The 16,705-nt window shown below is 38.1% G+C and overlaps 1 protein-coding gene across 7 annotated transcripts in view; it reads right to left on the bottom strand.

Moving 5' to 3' along the window:
• The window catches only part of HERC1 (HECT and RLD domain containing E3 ubiquitin protein ligase family member 1), a 683,410-nt gene that overhangs the window by 471,008 nt on the left and 195,697 nt on the right, over nt 1-16,705 (bottom strand). For all 7 annotated transcript variants that reach the window (XM_053717285.1, XM_053717288.1, XM_053717289.1 and 4 more), the window contains exons 22-23: nt 15,677-15,797; nt 14,681-14,852 (exon numbers count right to left, since the gene is read on the bottom strand). In XM_053717285.1, coding sequence (XP_053573260.1) covers nt 14,681-14,852; nt 15,677-15,797 — 293 coding nt within the window. The remainder of the gene's footprint in view (nt 1-14,680; nt 14,853-15,676; nt 15,798-16,705) is intronic.

Raw genomic sequence — 16,705 nt, 5'->3', positions numbered from 1 at the left:
ATGCAGATTTCTGAACTGGTCTTTTTGGTCTGTTTATTCTTAGACCAAGAAGGTCCAGGGCTTCTAGGAAGGCTTGGATGATTCAGACTTCTGGTTGAATGGGGACTTTTAATTTCTAGGGGAGCGAAACGAACAAAAACAATTTGTTTGTTTTTCCCTAGTGAAAGTTTTGATAATAGAATCCAATTCCAATCCAAAAAGAATATTCCCTTCAAAAGGGACTGATAAAAGCCTATTCTTAGAGACCATATTAGCTGACCAAGATTTAAGCCATAAAGCTCTTCTTAATAAAACTGTAATGGACATATTCTTGACATAAATTTTGATGATGTCAAAGACTACATAAGAAAAGAAATCCTCAGCCATCTTAAGGACTTTAATGAAGTTGTGAATATCCTCAGAAGATTGAACAGAAATCAACTGAGAAAGAGAATCACACCAGAAGGACGCCGCAGAGGCCACACAAGGGATTTCTACCGCAGGTCAAAGCTGAAAAGCTATTTGGGAGAATAATTACCTAAGCAAGGACTCAAATTTGAGGTCCATTGGATCTCTAAATGAAGGCATATCCTCCATACAAATAATAGCTAAGTTGGAAATAACTCCATCAACCTTAAGGACTACTTCCCAGGCTGTTCTTCACTGAAAGTGGATACATTCTTTTGAACCTGTTAGAAGGTGCAAAAGGAAAGCCTGGTTTCTTCCATTATTTAACTATATAGTATGTAACTAAGTCTGGTGCTTCAAAGCCCTTAATACTTCTGACTTATTTATTGGATCAAGGTCCTCAGAGGAGATTTCTCCCTCAGAACGAGTCTCAGCCGAGTCAGAGCTTTGTAAGCTTGGTGGTAACTAAGCCTCTGGAATAGGACCCTATGTGTTAAAGGTGGTGTGAGGTAAATCTCCTGATTTCTGCTTACGCTTACTTGGTTTGGGGATAGCCGCTAAACATTCTGTCATAGTCATTTGAAACCTTATTTTAAACTCTGGCAAAAAGTCAGTGAAATCCCCTTGAGCCACATAAATAGGCATGGGCACTAAATGTCTGCCAGATGCCATATTGACAGAATTATGGCTTGTGAATTGGAGATGTGGGACACAATTACAACACAACTGGTTAATTTGGTCCACTGGAACAGTTTTGCATAATAAACAGGCATAATGGACTGCAGTATGCTCTTGGGCTGCAGTATGTTTCCTAGGGGTCATATTAGATGAGGGTACAAACATGAAACCGAAAGAATAAGTAAAACTGAAAGTAAATGGAAATAAAGATATATTCCAAAGCTTTAAATAACAAGTATATTTACCCAAAATACAAAAGCCTATTAGAACACCTCAGAACCCCAGAAGTCAGAAAAACAAAATTTATGCTTACCAGATAAATTCCTTTCTTTCCTGGTAGGGAGAGTCCACAACTTCATTCCTTACTGTTGGGAATATCAACACCTAGCCACCAGGAGGAGGCAAAGACATCCCAGCCAAAGGCTATAAATATCCCTCCCATTTCCCCCATCCCCCCAGTCATTTGGCTGAGGTAACTAGGAAAAGCAGGAGAAACATCAGGGTATAGAGGTGCCAGAAAAAAAAAATTAGAGGGAAGTCGCCTAAAAATTCTCAATGTTTAATTTTTTTATTAGGTTGCAATTTGGGCCTTTATACAATGAGAATAAAATAACAAAAAAAATGATACGTAACATACACAAGTCCAATTACATACTATCCACAAAATAAAAAGGCAATCGAAGTATAGGAAAATATATGTGGCATGACATAATATGTCAAACAAACAAAAGGTGATCTCTAAATAAAGTCTACAGGCCAGAATTAATTCAAAGCTGGATAAGTGTATATATTAATAGGCTATACCATAGCTGTGAGAGACCACTGTGGCCACTCATTGCATACCCAATTTCATTTTAAGAAAAAATGTAAAGAAATCAAATGGATTTGACAAATATAATTTGCATCACAAGTTCAAAATTAACATTAAAATATTCAAGAAATACTTTAAGAAAAATTATAACAGTCTAAACATGGTTTCTATTGTCAAAAACGGGTATAATCAACCCATAATATCCCTCAGATCGGGTAGAAAGAAAAAAAAAAAAAAAGAGAAAAAAATAATAATAAAACAATATAAATAAATCAATAATTAAGAATGCTCTGACCGTGTCAAGGAGCTCCCCTCCTCTTACCCAAAAATCAGGGGTCAAAGTCGGGAGGCGAGTTAATAGGTTAGGAAGATGCAAAATTTTGGAGAGGGGATAGGAACCAGTGACGTGCGGTGAGGTCAGAGGCTGGTGAGGCACTCACTATTGTATGCCCGAGAAGCCCATATATGAACCCAATAAAGGTAGCTTAAAGGGACAGTCTACCATAGAATTGTTATTGTTTTAAAAGATAGATAATCCCTTTATTACCAATTCCCCAGGTTTGCATAACCAACACAGTTATATTAATATACTTTTTACCTCTGTGATTACCTTGTATCTAGGAACCTTCTTCCAGCCCCCTGATCACATGACTGTGACTGTTTATTATCTATTGTCTTAAATTTAGCATTGTTTTGTGCTAAATCTTAAATAATCTCCTGTGCCTGAACACAGTGATATCTATATGGCCCACGTTTACTTTCTGTCTCTTTGTGTTAAAAAGAGATTTAAAAAGCATGTGATAAGAGGCAGACCTCAAAGGCTTAGAAATTAGCATATGAGCCTACCTATGTTTAGTTTAAACTAAGAATACCATGAGAAAAAAGCAAATGTGATGATAAAAGTAAATTGGAAAGTTGATTAAAATTAAAAGTCCTATCTGAATAATGAAAATTAATTTATACTAGACTGTCCCTTTAAAGTTACAACTAAATTATAAAGTTGCAAAAGGGCAATTAGCATTATTTAGAACACACGCATACAGGTAATAAACTAAGTAAATTCTGATTATATAGGCAAATGCAGTTCCACTATTTATACTCAGTGATGACAAATTAAAAAATAGGCTCTGAGGGAAAGCAGTGTGCTGGGCTTACACATTCATGCTACATGCTCAAGAAAATAGCGCTTTGCTGATTTAGTCTCTTGGTGACACCGTGACCCCTTACCACGCCCACGGGGTATTTCCTGAAAACTAAAAGTGGCAAGGCTTGTGTACTGAAGGAGGCAGTAAAACCTAGGGACCAAGATAACCTCACCATGACCTGACACTGCTAGCGAAGTAGTCAGTGCTGCTCTAGCACACTCAATGTGTGTGATTCTCAAAATGTACTTCCCTGCAGCCCGCCCCATAAATAGCAGTTTCGGGTGGGCTGCAGGAAGTACATTTTGAGAATCACACACATTTTCCAACGTGCCTCTGCTTACAACCCAGTTGAGTGTGCTACAGCAGCTCTGACTACTTCGCTAGCAGTGTCAGGGACGGAATAGGAGGACTTAAATTTAGTAGTGAACCACACACCTGCCCAAATGATGCATTCCCTACAAACTCATGGAGCTATCCCAGATCCTGGCTGGCACTCACCAATGTCTTTCAAGGGGGCTGGAGTATAACACTTACATGCTGCCAGGGGCCTGCTTGTCAAAAACAAATCACACAACCCTGCTTAATGCACAATCTATCAGTTGGAATTAGAGGAGCAGAGTAGATTTTACAAGTTCCAGTCCAACTGATAGATTGCACATTAAGGGGTTGATCCGATAAAAATCGTCGCCCGCAAAAGCCGGCGACGCCAATATTTGCGCGGGTTTGGTATCCTATATACGGCGTAACCTAGAAGTTACGCGCGTATATTTCTGCCGTCGCCCGTAGTTTTTTGGGCTATAGGCAGGTATACCAAACCCGCGCAGTTTGGTATGCAATATGCAGCGTAAGGACTTACGTGGCGAAAATGGAGAAAACTTACTCCATTTTCACCTCGCCACAAAAAGCAGCCGTAAGAAGCCTTACGCTGACTATTGGAGCACTGTAACTCCCTAAACTGGCTGCTAAAATAAACCTAACACCTAACGCATGCGCAATGTCTATCTCCCTGTCAACCGCGATCTGCTAAAATAAACCTAACACCTAACGCATGCGCAATGTCTATCTACCTGTCAACCGCGATTCCCCCCCCCGAAATCCCTAATAAAGTTATTAACCCCTAAACCGCCGCTCACGGACCCCGCCGCCATCTACATAAACTAACCCCCTACTGTGAGCCCCTAAAACCGCCGCCATATACCTTATCTATCCCCTAATCTGACCCCTTACACCGCCGCCACCTATATAAAAATTATTAACCCCTAACCTAATCCCCCTATACCGCCGCCAGCTATATTAATATTATTAACCCCTAATGTAAGCCACTTACACCGCCGCCATCTCTATTAAAATGATTAACCCCTTATTTAATCTACCTACCCCACCGCCAGCTATATTATCTATATTAACCCTAAGTATATTATAGTTAATATAGGTATTACATTATATATATTAACTATATTAACCCTAATTATATTAGGGTTAATATAGTTACTATAGTATTTATATTAACTATATTAACTCTATCTAACCCTAACACCCCTAACTAAATTTATATTAAATTAATCTAATTCATTTATAAACTAAAATGTTCCTATTTAAATCTAAATACTTACCTATAACATAAACCCTAAGATAGCTACAATATAATTAATAATTACATTGTAGCTATGTTAGGGTTAATATTTATTTTACAGGTAAATTGTTAATTATTTTAACTAGGTATAATAGCTATTAAATAGTTATTAACTATTTAATATCTACCTAGTTAAAATAATTACCCAATTACCTGTAAAATAAATCCTAACCTAAGTTACAAATACACCTACACTATCAATAAATTAAATAAACTACAAACATCTATCTAAAAATACAATTAAATTAACTAAACTAAATTACAAAAAAAAACAAACACTAAATTACAAAAAATAAAAAAAGATTACAAGATTTTTAAGCTAATTACACCTATTCTAAGCCCCCTAATAAAATAATAAACCCCCAAAATAAAAAAAATTCCCTGCCCTATTCTAAATTAAATAAATTTCAAAGCTCTTTACCTTACCAGCCCTTAAAAGGGCCTTTTGTGGGGCATGCCCCAAAGAATTCAGCTCTTTTGCATACAAATACAATACCCCCCCCCCATTACAACCCACCACCCACATACCCCTATTCTAAAACCACCCAAACCCCCCTTAAAAAAGACTAACACTACCCCCCTGAAGATCTCCCTACCTTGTCTTCACCACACCGGGCCGAACTCCTGATCCGATCCGGGCGATGTCTTCCTCCAAGCGGCAAAGAAGAATTCTTCCTCCGGCGATGTCTTCCTCCAAGCGGCAAAGAAGAATTCTTCCTCCGGCGACGTCTTCCTCCAAGCGGCAGCAAAGTCTTCATTCTTCCGGTGGCATCTTCAATCTTCTTTCTTCGCTCCGCCGCCGCGGAGCATCCATCCCGGCCGACTACTGAACTTGGAATGAGGTACCTTTAAATGACGTCATCCAAGATGGCGTCCGCCGAATTCCGATTGGCTGATAGGATTCTATCAGCCAATCGGAATTAAGTTAAAAAAATCTGATTGGCTGATTGAATCAGCCAATCAGATTCAAGTTCAATCCGATTGGCTGATCCAATCAGCCAATCAGATTGAGCTCGCATTCTATTGGCTGTTCCGATCAGCCAATAGAATGCGAGCTCAATCTGATTGGCTGATTGGATCAGCCAATCGGATTGAACTTGAATCTGATTGGCTGATTCAATCAGCCAATCAGATTTTTTTAACTTAATTCCGATTGGCTGATAGAATCCTATCAGCCAATCGGAATTCGGTGGACGCCATCTTGGATGACGTCATTTAAAGGTACCTCATTCCAAGTTCAGTAGTCGGCCGGGATGGATGCTCCGCGGCGGCGGAGCGAAGAAAGAAGATTGAAGATGCCACCGGAAGAATGAAGACTTTGCTGCCGCTTGGAGGAAGACGTCGCCGGAGGAAGAATTCTTCTTTGCCGCTTGGAGGAAGACATCGCCGGAGGAAGAATTCTTCTTTGCCGCTTGGAGGAAGACATCGCCCGGATCGGATCAGGAGTTCGGCCCGGTGTGGTGAAGACAAGGTAGGGAGATCTTCAGGGGGGTAGTGTTAGGCTTTTTTAAGGGGGGTTTGGGTGGTTTTAGAATAGGGGTATGTGGGTGGTGGGTTGTAATGGGGGGGGGTATTGTATTTGTATGCAAAAGAGCTGAATTCTTTGGGGCATGCCCCACAAAAGGCCCTTTTAAGGGCTGGTAAGGTAAAGAGCTTTGAAATTTGTTTAATTTAGAATAGGGCAGGGAATTTTTTTTATTTTGGGGGTTTATTATTTTATTAGGGGGCTTAGAATAGGTGTAATTAGCTTAAAAATCTTGTAATCTTTTTTTATTTTTTGTAATTTAGTGTTTGTTTGTTTTTGTAATTTAGTTTAGTTAATTTAATTGTATTTTTAGATAGATGTTTGTAGTTTATTTAATTTATTGATAGTGTAGGTGTATTTGTAACTTAGGTTAGGATTTATTTTACAGGTAATTGGGTAATTATTTTAACTAGGTAGATATGAAATAGTTAATAACTATTTAATAGCTATTATACCTAGTTAAAATAATTAACAATTTACCTGTAAAATAAATATTAACCCTAACATAGCTACAATGTAATTATTAATTATATTGTAGCTATCTTAGGGTTTATGTTATAGGTAAGTATTTAGATTTAAATAGGAACATTTTAGTTTATAAATGAATTAGATTAATTTAATATAAATTTAGTTAGGGGTGTTAGGGTTAGATAGAGTTAATATAGTTAATATAAATACTATAGTAACTATATTAACTATATTAACCCTAATATAATTAGGGTTAATATAGTTAATATATATAATGTAATACCTATATTAACTATAATATACTTAGGGTTAATATAGATAATATAGCTGGTGGCGGGGTAGGTAGATTAAATTAGGGGTTAATAATTTTAATAGAGATGGCGGCGGTGTAAGGGGCTTACATTGGGGGTTAATAATTTTAATATAGATGGCGGCGGTGTTAGGGGCTCACTTTAGGGGGTTATAGATATAATATAGCTGGCGGCGGGGTACGGGAGCGGCGGTTTAGGGGTTAATAACTTTATTAGGTTGCGGCGGGGTACGGGAGCAGCGGTTTAGGGGTTAATAACTTTTTTATTGTTAGGATAGTGAGGGGGGATAGCGGATAGAGGGATAGACGTGTCGGGCTATGTTAGGGAGGTGTTTTAGACTTGTCGGGCTATGTTAGGGAGGCGTGTTAGACAGTGCGGGTGTTTTAGACTTTAGTCAGGTTTTATAGGCGCCGGCAGTTTCTAACGTGCCGCAAGTCATTGGCGACGCCAGAAATTTGTACTTACGCAGATTTCTGGACATCGCTGGTTTGTCAGACTTACGGCACGTTAGCATCTGACGGCGACTTATATGGGATAGCTCGAGTTGCGAGCTAAAACTGCGGGCGACGCCGGTTCCCTCGCTTGCGCCGCAAACTGCGATCTATATCGGATCGCGCCCTAAGTATTTGATTTTTTTTCCCAATATGCAGCTGGAACTTGTAAAACCTACTAATTTGCTCCTCTATTCTGATAGATTGCACATAGAGTATTTTTTTTTTTTTTCCAAAAAATAAAATACTTAATGCACAGTCTATCAACTGGAATTAGAGGAGCAGATGAGTAGGTTTTGAAGCTGAAGCTGCAAAGCAGATAAGTGTCACATTTTTTTGTATGAAGAGGCATTATTTTACTGGAAAACAAAAATAGAATTCAGTGTTTTAATTAAAAAAAAAACACACCCACAAATCAGATATTTAAAGGAACATTAAACCCATTTGTCTTTATTGATTCAGGTAGAGAATACAATTTTAAACAACATTCCAATTTACTTTTATTATCTAATTTGCTTTATTCTTTAGATATCTGTTGTTGAAGAAATAGCAATGCACATGGGTGAGCCAATCAAATGAGGCATCTATGTGCTGCCACCAATAAGCAGCTACTGAGCCTATCAAGTTATGTGTTTCAGCAAAGGATATCAAGAGAATTAAGCAAATTAGATCATAGAAGTAAAGATTAGAAAGTTGTTTAAAATTGCATGTTTTTTTCTAAATCAGGAACAAAATTGTTTCATGTCCCTTTAAGTCTGTTTAATTTTGTGCATTTGTTATGGAGGGATATACTAAGCTAATAGTGACAAGACAGGACATACATACTTTTAAATGCAGGTATATAAAGTGTATTGGTGATAATAATCAGCTATATTAACAATTAATACAACTGCAACTTGCAGAAAAAGTGCATTATGTTTGCTTTATTAACTGTTGGTACAACTGCTGGTTAATGTCATGAAAATATTTAATACATCTACTTAAAAAGTGTGTGTTTATTAAATGATGTATTTTTTTACTTCTGCATGAGATATGTATGAATTAAAAAAAATCATAATGCACTTTTACTGCAACAGTTGTATAAATTGTTAATATAGCTGATTATAGTCACCAATGCACTTTATAAAGCTGCATTTAAAAATATGTATTTAACTATATTTTTAAAGCATTATAGAAGCCATTTATTCCACAATTAATTAGGGTCAGTGGGTCATAGGCAGTCAGTTCTTATCTTGTCTTTAGTATCTTGCAACACCATGACAGATTTCCTGTCCTGCCGTTTCTTTACTTTTCAGGGACAGACCCTTACAGAGCATGCTTTCACTGACTGTTTGCAGAAGCAGACGTTTCTAAAAAAAAAACTCATGGCATGCAGTAATAAATTAAGAAGGGCTTGACAAGGCAGATAGATAATTTTCTGGGGCATGCAGGAGGTAAGAAGGGCACATGTGCATTTATCTCCCCTTTTCCCAGAACCACAGATCAGCAATTACATGTCAAGAAAAATAAATAAATAACGGCTTGTTGAACTGTTTAGAGTGCACCAGCTCTCATTATATTGCTGATGGCTGGTGCACTGTAAACAGTTCAACAAGCCGTTATTTATTTATTTATTTTTCTTGACATGTAATTGCAGATCTGTGGTTCTGGGACATGGGGAGAGAAAATATTCCATACTATTCAGCACACTGACTGAGCACAGACAGATGTGGAAAGTAAGGCTGTGCGATAGCAGTAGCACTTGAAATGCTTTCCCTGAAATCAGTCTGTGTAGCGCCTTACACTTACCCTGTGCTGCTGCCCCCTCACTGACTTTTCTCCCCCTTCTCACGGCACAGGCGGGACAAATGCCTCTCTCCCCAGTTCACTTAGCTTAATAGGAAGGGAGTACTAGTGACAGCCAGGCAGCAGGAGCTAGGGGTAATCAATGTGTCACTGACTGTCCTCCTGACACAGGCTCTGACACAGTGAACTTTTTGCTATAACGCCTGGGCCTGTGCATATAATCTGTGTTATTATTTAATAACAACTGAAATGTTATACTAAAGTGATAGGACAACGGTGAACTGTTGTCCTATCACTTTAATATAACATATCAGTTGTAATTAAATAATAACACAGATTATATGCAGGGCGGCAGGGGTTATAACAAAAAGTACGGCATTTGATATTGCTAGTTCCCAGTGTAACTAAACTGACATACTAATACTCTCTGCGGTGGCCAGCTCTCACAAATAGGAAAAAAAAAATAATAATTTTACTTACCATATAACCGGGCGTCTAAATCACTTCACCACTGGTCTCACTGGCAAACATCCTTGGTCCCCCATTGACAGACAGTCACTGGCATACACTGACTCGGCTCTGTCTGAATCTTCAGTTCCCACCAGTCCAACTCCACGCCTCCCCAGACAAGACAGACAGTCACTCCGGCACCGCTGATTGGCTGAGTTTGGCTCCTCCAGCATAGAGGCTGCTTGAAGAGCAGCCTATATTGGGAGCGTATGAGCCGCGAAGAGCTACCACTGGGTGACGCTAGATCTCGCGGCTCATACAGAACAAAAGTCAAGCCATCCATGTTGTGCACTGGAGGGCAGCTGATCGCCTCATAGCCTCTCCATTGCGCAACATGGTGTAATCGCTGAATCGGATCATAGTCATGGTGGCGGACGGGGGAGGGGGGCGGGGTCAGTAAGTTAAGTTCACCAAACATTTTTTTTATTTTATAAATTCATTTTTAAAAACTTTGGTTTTATGATTTGACAGGGGAGGCTCCGCCTCCCCTGCCTCCTATCACAGCACATCACTGATAGGAACTGTCTTTGGATATTATTGTAATACAGCTTAATAAGCCCTGCCCATTTCTTGTGATATTTCTTAATACCTTTTTCTGTAAGGGTACAGCTATCAAATTGTTCTATTATTGCCTGTGATTGAAGAAGATATACAGTATAAGATTACTACCTCCTAAAATAGTTATGTTAATAAAACCAGTATTGTCCCAAGTGTTTTGTCTGTCATATAGAATAAATATATGTATTTTTTCAAGTTTAATGTTGCTTCTTAGGACTTTGCTTAACCAAACCAGTACAAAACCAAAATTTTTTGAGGCAACTCCTAACCATATGGATCAGATCGGCTTCAGATGAATGACACCTAGGGCAATAGTTTTGTGTATTAGGATACCAATTGTTAAGTTTAGCTGGAGTAATGTAAACCTGATTAAGGAGTTTGATATGGGATTCTCGCCATGCTTCAGAGAGCGTGGTTTTGTCTACACTCTGGATACTATGTTTCAACATATCCTCGTCATTTATTGCTAAGATTTGCTGCCATCTTATATTTAATTTTTGAAGGTTACTTTTTCCTGAATTGGAGAGTATCAGTTTATACGAGAAATTAATGGAATGGATACCTGCTTTATAAAAAGACAGTCCCATTTGTATCCCAGCTTGTGTCCAATTAAACTTAAATTCTTTAGTAGACTCATAGAACCAATGTCATGGACTCTCCCTGCCAGGAAAGAAAGGAATTTATCTGGTAAGCATACATTTTGTTTTCTTTCCAAAGGCAGGGAGAGTCCATGACTTCATTCCTTACTGTTGGGAATTAATACCCAAGCTCCAGAGGAATGAAAATCGGGAGGGCACCACAGCCTGCAACACTTTTCTCTCAAAAGCTGCTTCAGCTGAAGCAAGCACATCGAATTTATAAAACTTGGAAAAAGTATGTAAGGAGGACAATTCTGATCCATAGAGGCTTCGTTCTTAAAAGCCCAGGAGGAAGCAACTGCCCAAGTGGAATGAAGTTATTCTCTCAGGAGGCTGTTGTCCCGCTGTCTCGTAGGCTAAGCGGATGACACTCCTCAACCACAAAGATAAGGAAATCACAGTGGCCTTCTGGCCCTTGCGCCTTCCTGCATAAAGGAAAAACAAGGATGAAGATTGTCTGAACTCCTTAGTAGCCTGAAGGTAGAATTTCAAGGCACGAACAACATCCAGATTGTGGAGCAACCGTTTCTTTTCTAACAGTTTCTATGTCATCCTCCTTTAGTGACGAAAGGCAAAGAATGACTGGGGGGGATGGGGGAGGGATATTTATAGCCATTGGCTGGGGTGTCTTTGCATCCTCCTGGTGGCCAGGTGTTGATATTCCCAACAGTAAGGAATTAAGTTGTGGACTCTCCCTGCCTTTGGAAAGAAAAACCCAAATGATTTACCCTCAGAGAAAATTCACCAACCCACCCCCTCAGTAGCTCCTATGAGGGTACTCACCCACCTCCTGGGCAAATAAAGTTTTAAAAACTGGGCCCAGATAGCTTGAAATGCCTGCAGACGGTTTCCGATTAAATTTTAAGCAGCTACTGATTTGGTGAAGGAGAGAGAAAAAGGCACCAGCAGGTGTGTAGCTTAACTCCGGTACGATATGCCGGTCAAATCAAAAGTGAATAAAAGCCCCTCTTTTGATTCCCCTTCTGTCCCCCACTCTTACTGCATGCACAATGAGCTGAACTGTTAACTGCATAAGGCAGTTAGCGGTTTTCTTAAAGAGACAGTGAGGTTTTTTGGTTTGAGAGGAAAAAAGGTGAACCCAAGTCAAAAACATACTGAGAGCTACTAAGGGTATTAGGGAAATGGAATATGAGGGGTTCTTTAACTCTGAATTCTGAAATTGATGGTGCTAAACACATAGGTAAAATGCTATGTGTAAAGACTGTGAACCCCCAGCTATGTAGTTCCTATTTAAGGGGAGAACTAGGGATAGTTCCTGGGCTGTGTTTAGTATCACTTACCTGGACTGCAGCACCCTCCACTGCATCTTACCAGCTTGCTGAAGCCTTTCTCCCTCACAGAATGCAAATCCAGTAGAGAGCCAATCCAGTGCAAGTAAATTTACTGCAAAGGATTCTTGAAAATATACCAGCAACCCCCCAGGTGGAGGATAAGGGATAGGGCCACTACGATACCTAAGGGCAATTATGGTAGAAATATACCAGTGAGGGTACTGACATGTCATAATTGAGGTATTCCTTTAACCCTGCTTCACTCAGAATCTTGGATAAATTATCCTGAAGTCTTCACTGAGCCAAGATGGAAAAATGAGGTACAGGGGTCTCAAGTCAGGTCTGAGCTCCAAATAAATTATTAGATAGAAAATAATAAAATCTTAGTTGAACAGCACCTCTCTCAACCTCTCTCCTCTGAGGCCAAGAACAAACTGAGTGGGGAGAGGAGGTGGGAGGGATTAAATCTCATGGGAGAGTTCTTGGCCTCCTCCTAGTGGCAGAAAATATATCCATGTTATGGACACCTATGGACTTGCATCATTTTATGAAAGAAAGCAAAATTATGGGAGGGGGGGCATTCCCAAAGTGAAGGAGGGAGGCAGATTAGTTAGTCGATCCTACACTTTAAAACGCCAGATTCCCCACAGGCCAATATTTGTATGCGGACCACTGTGGCATTAATAACTGACCATAAAGGATATAAGCCTCGCCCAGGAATACCATGCACAGTTAAATTTGTCATATATGACAAACCATTACACATTGTCAATCCACATGAGGAGCACGTGCTTTAAAAGTCCAACTTTATTAATAAATCATTAAAATAGTGTCCAAAAAATGGCAATGACAAGCGGTACTGTATCAGTCATCCAAACAAAGATGTACAGCTTACACGTTTCAGCTACATCGCCGCGTTCATAGCTACTTATACGTACAAAATACAAAGCATAATTGATGTTTTAACGTAAAATGGACTGAACATGGATGTTCCATGTGTGTGTATGAAATTGTCGCAAATACCAGCGTAATGACAAAATAAGCAAAATACTTAATAGAAAAACACATGCATACAAAAATAGAGGTGATTGTAAGATGCTACACACAGAAAGCAGCACAAAGTGATGATGCAGGGTTTATTTTTTAAAATGCGCCCCCCTGCTCACTGCTAACTTCTCTCTACCCAGTGAAGTTCATTTTCAGCAAGCGACATTACTTTCTATAGAAGACATCCTGCCACTCGCAGGAACTGCCCCTTTTTAAAGTTAATACCACAAGGTCAGCCCCTGTGACTGCGTGTAAAATCATGTCTGATCTAATAAAGTTTAGATAATCAAGCCCTTAGTGTCAAAGTAACAACGGAATTATTTGTAAGTCATAAGTAAATTACAAAACAATTTCATACATTTAAAGTAACCAAGGGTTAATTTCTAAACTAAACTCTTATTTGTTGCAAAATAGCACATGTTCTCTCTATATATTGCTTTTGTAAAATATATATGCACCTAATGCTATTACTATGCTAGGAATTATCTACTAACATGTTGCCAAATGCTCCACCTTCATTTGTCTTTAAAGGGATTACTTTAGATTAAAGTAATCATAAAAAGGAAACAAGATTATGTTAAAAAAAGCAAACCAATGATCTGTTTTCCTGCTAAATTAGCACTTAGAAATTCTCAATCTAGCCCCTGCTCACAGGTAAACAAGGAAGCAGACATTGCAGAACTTAAGTTTTAGGTCACATGATTTTTGCAGCAGAAGCCCTACATTGATCATAACTTTGCCTTCCTGTTGATGCCTCCTCCTCCTTGAGGGGCTAGGACAGGAAGTAAAGGACAATGCAGAAATTAAGTTAAAAAATTATTTAAAGGTAAAATCCATTTAAAATTATTAATAATATATATTGCAATGATTTCTATTAAGTATCAGCCACTGCTTAGTGCTTTTTTGTTACTACAATGAAACAGACTGTTTAACATCCCTTTAAATACTACTTAGATTGTAAGCTCCCTAGGGAGCAGAGCTCTACTACTTCTCATCTTATCTCTCTTTATAGTACCCCCTTGTAAAGCAAATTATAAACAGAACTAATAATAACTAAAAGCTTAGCGCATGCTTGCTATCCACTAATGTATTGCTATTGTTTTATTATTGCTTATGGCATGCTGTGCTAAAAATAACGCACGTTATGAAAATAAGTAAATTGTATAGTTACCTCTCATTTATGACAGTCTGTATTTAATACTAATTATTTCTCAATCCATGGCACTAAAAGAGCTTAGAATTATCCAGAGAGCAAAGATGAGTCTACTGTATATTGTTATATTTTAAAGGGCTCTGATATTGGGTACAAATATCATTAAACAATATTATCTGCCGGTGTTTCACCAAAAATACCATATTAATCACACTTGTATGTTTAAAATAAGATGTATTATTACTAACTGCCAGCAGTGAGGAGCTCATAATCTCGTTCTTCCTCTTCTTCATCTTGTTCAGGGTGCCCTTCTTCTCTGTCCCTCTCTGCTTGTTCCTCCATCTCTGCTTCCTCATCAATAGTTCTGGTGAAGGAGTTCTCTAGGGATCCTATGTCTGCAGACTCCTGGTTCTCAGAAACCTGAAAGATATATTCATGCATGTTCATGATGCAAAAATAACACACATTTATTATATCCATATTATACATACATGAACATATTATTTACACTTGTGATAAATCAATTCCACAGTGATGTTATACTAGGTAATAGTGTGTATATTATTTGACACATGGCGTAGATAGAAACATAATCATAAGTTAAACTTCAAAATAATTATTTAAATTATTATTCACAGGTATTGGTATTCTCAATTTAATAAAATAAATAAAAAAGTATGTTTGACTGTTATTTACAATTCATTATATACTATTCAAAAGACAAATCAAAACAAATGAGGCCCCAAATCTTCTCACTGTTGCTGAGAAGCATCAAATGCTCACATATCCAATTCTGCTCAACAGCAGTCTTTTGCCTGCAAGGGACATAGACAGAGCCCTATCAACTGACTTATCGATAATGTTCCTTCTAAATTTCAACTTTTTTAACCATATAAACTTGTAGCAAGTAAAATGCTGACACTTTTATATAATTGATAAATGATAACTGAATTTTCTTTTTTTATATAGCAAGTCCACCAGTCGATTTAAACTTTACCTTAGGTACAATGTTTACAATTATCCAAAACTGATATTATAAAAGTAACTAGTAGCACTGTGTTGCTCATTTAGAGTATTACATTTATTCAGTTTACAAGAATGCTTGTGGGAATCTTTAGCCAGAAATACTGTCTCGTTTTTTGTAACTATACACATGCATAAGAACAATAAACTCTACACATTCTCTACTAGATGCATATCATTTTCTATAAATACACATTTTGGAACAAAATAAAATAACATACCCATCTCTCCCTTGATGATGAGCGGGTCTGGATGAGCTCCATGTTCTTGCAGGCCAGAAGACGGCTCCGAACCTTATAAACACATCGGTAAACCTCTGCCAGGCACTTCCCAGGTTGGAATCTAAAGATAAAGCATAACAATGAAGTCCTCCAAAATGCAAAAGAATGGAAGGATATCCTTATTATGTTCTGAAAGACAAATGTAGTTTTAATCCTTATACGATTTATGTTTAAAAAAAACAATGATAAATAATATATAGGTATTTTAAAAATACTACTACTATTACTTTTCAAACTTCCAAATCATATTCAGGTAATGTGCTCAGCAAGGAAGACTGCACCAACAATTACAATTTACTGATAAAATCATACTCTAATGATAGCATTTGTATCCTTAAACATAGGTATAAAGTCTTATAACAAATATTCTTCTTCATAGGAATTACTTCTCTCCACCATCATTCACCTTCAGGTTATAGGATTTTGTGAACTGCGTCAACACAGAGGAGATCCTTGCCTCATTAAAGCTTTCAGAAATGTAAGAATAACTACAAACATACCTGTTGAGAGATTAGTACAACCTACACTAAGTATATAAGAAATGTGGATAAAAAAAAAAATATAAATATTATTTACAAATGGAAGTCAGAGCATAAGTCATCAAGAAAGGTCTACAAAGCAAGCCCAAAGAGGCTTGATGTTCAGTCAATTTCCTCACATTTTGTCCTTTTAGGCTACAACATAATTTTTGTCAAACAGGATTGTATCCAGGGGATACAGTTTACAATTCACCAGTCCTCCTGTTACAAGGTTCCTTTGGGGGGGGGGGGGGGGGGGGGGGGGGGGGGGGGGGGGGGTAGGTTTCTTGGATTGATGAAATGTAGGCACAGCAGGAGCTGACTTGGTTATAAGATACAGATTACTGTGTTATATACATGAGTTTTACAAAAAATTCTTCCCCACCAGTATAGAGGATCAAACCAGTAACTCTCCGTTACTGAACTAATTTAATTTTTTTGCCCTATGGCT

The sequence above is a fragment of the Bombina bombina genome, chromosome 6 (assembly GCF_027579735.1).
Source record: "Bombina bombina isolate aBomBom1 chromosome 6, aBomBom1.pri, whole genome shotgun sequence".
Lineage (NCBI taxonomy): Eukaryota > Metazoa > Chordata > Amphibia > Anura > Bombinatoridae > Bombina > Bombina bombina.
This window is presented reverse-complemented; position numbering and strand designations above follow the sequence as displayed.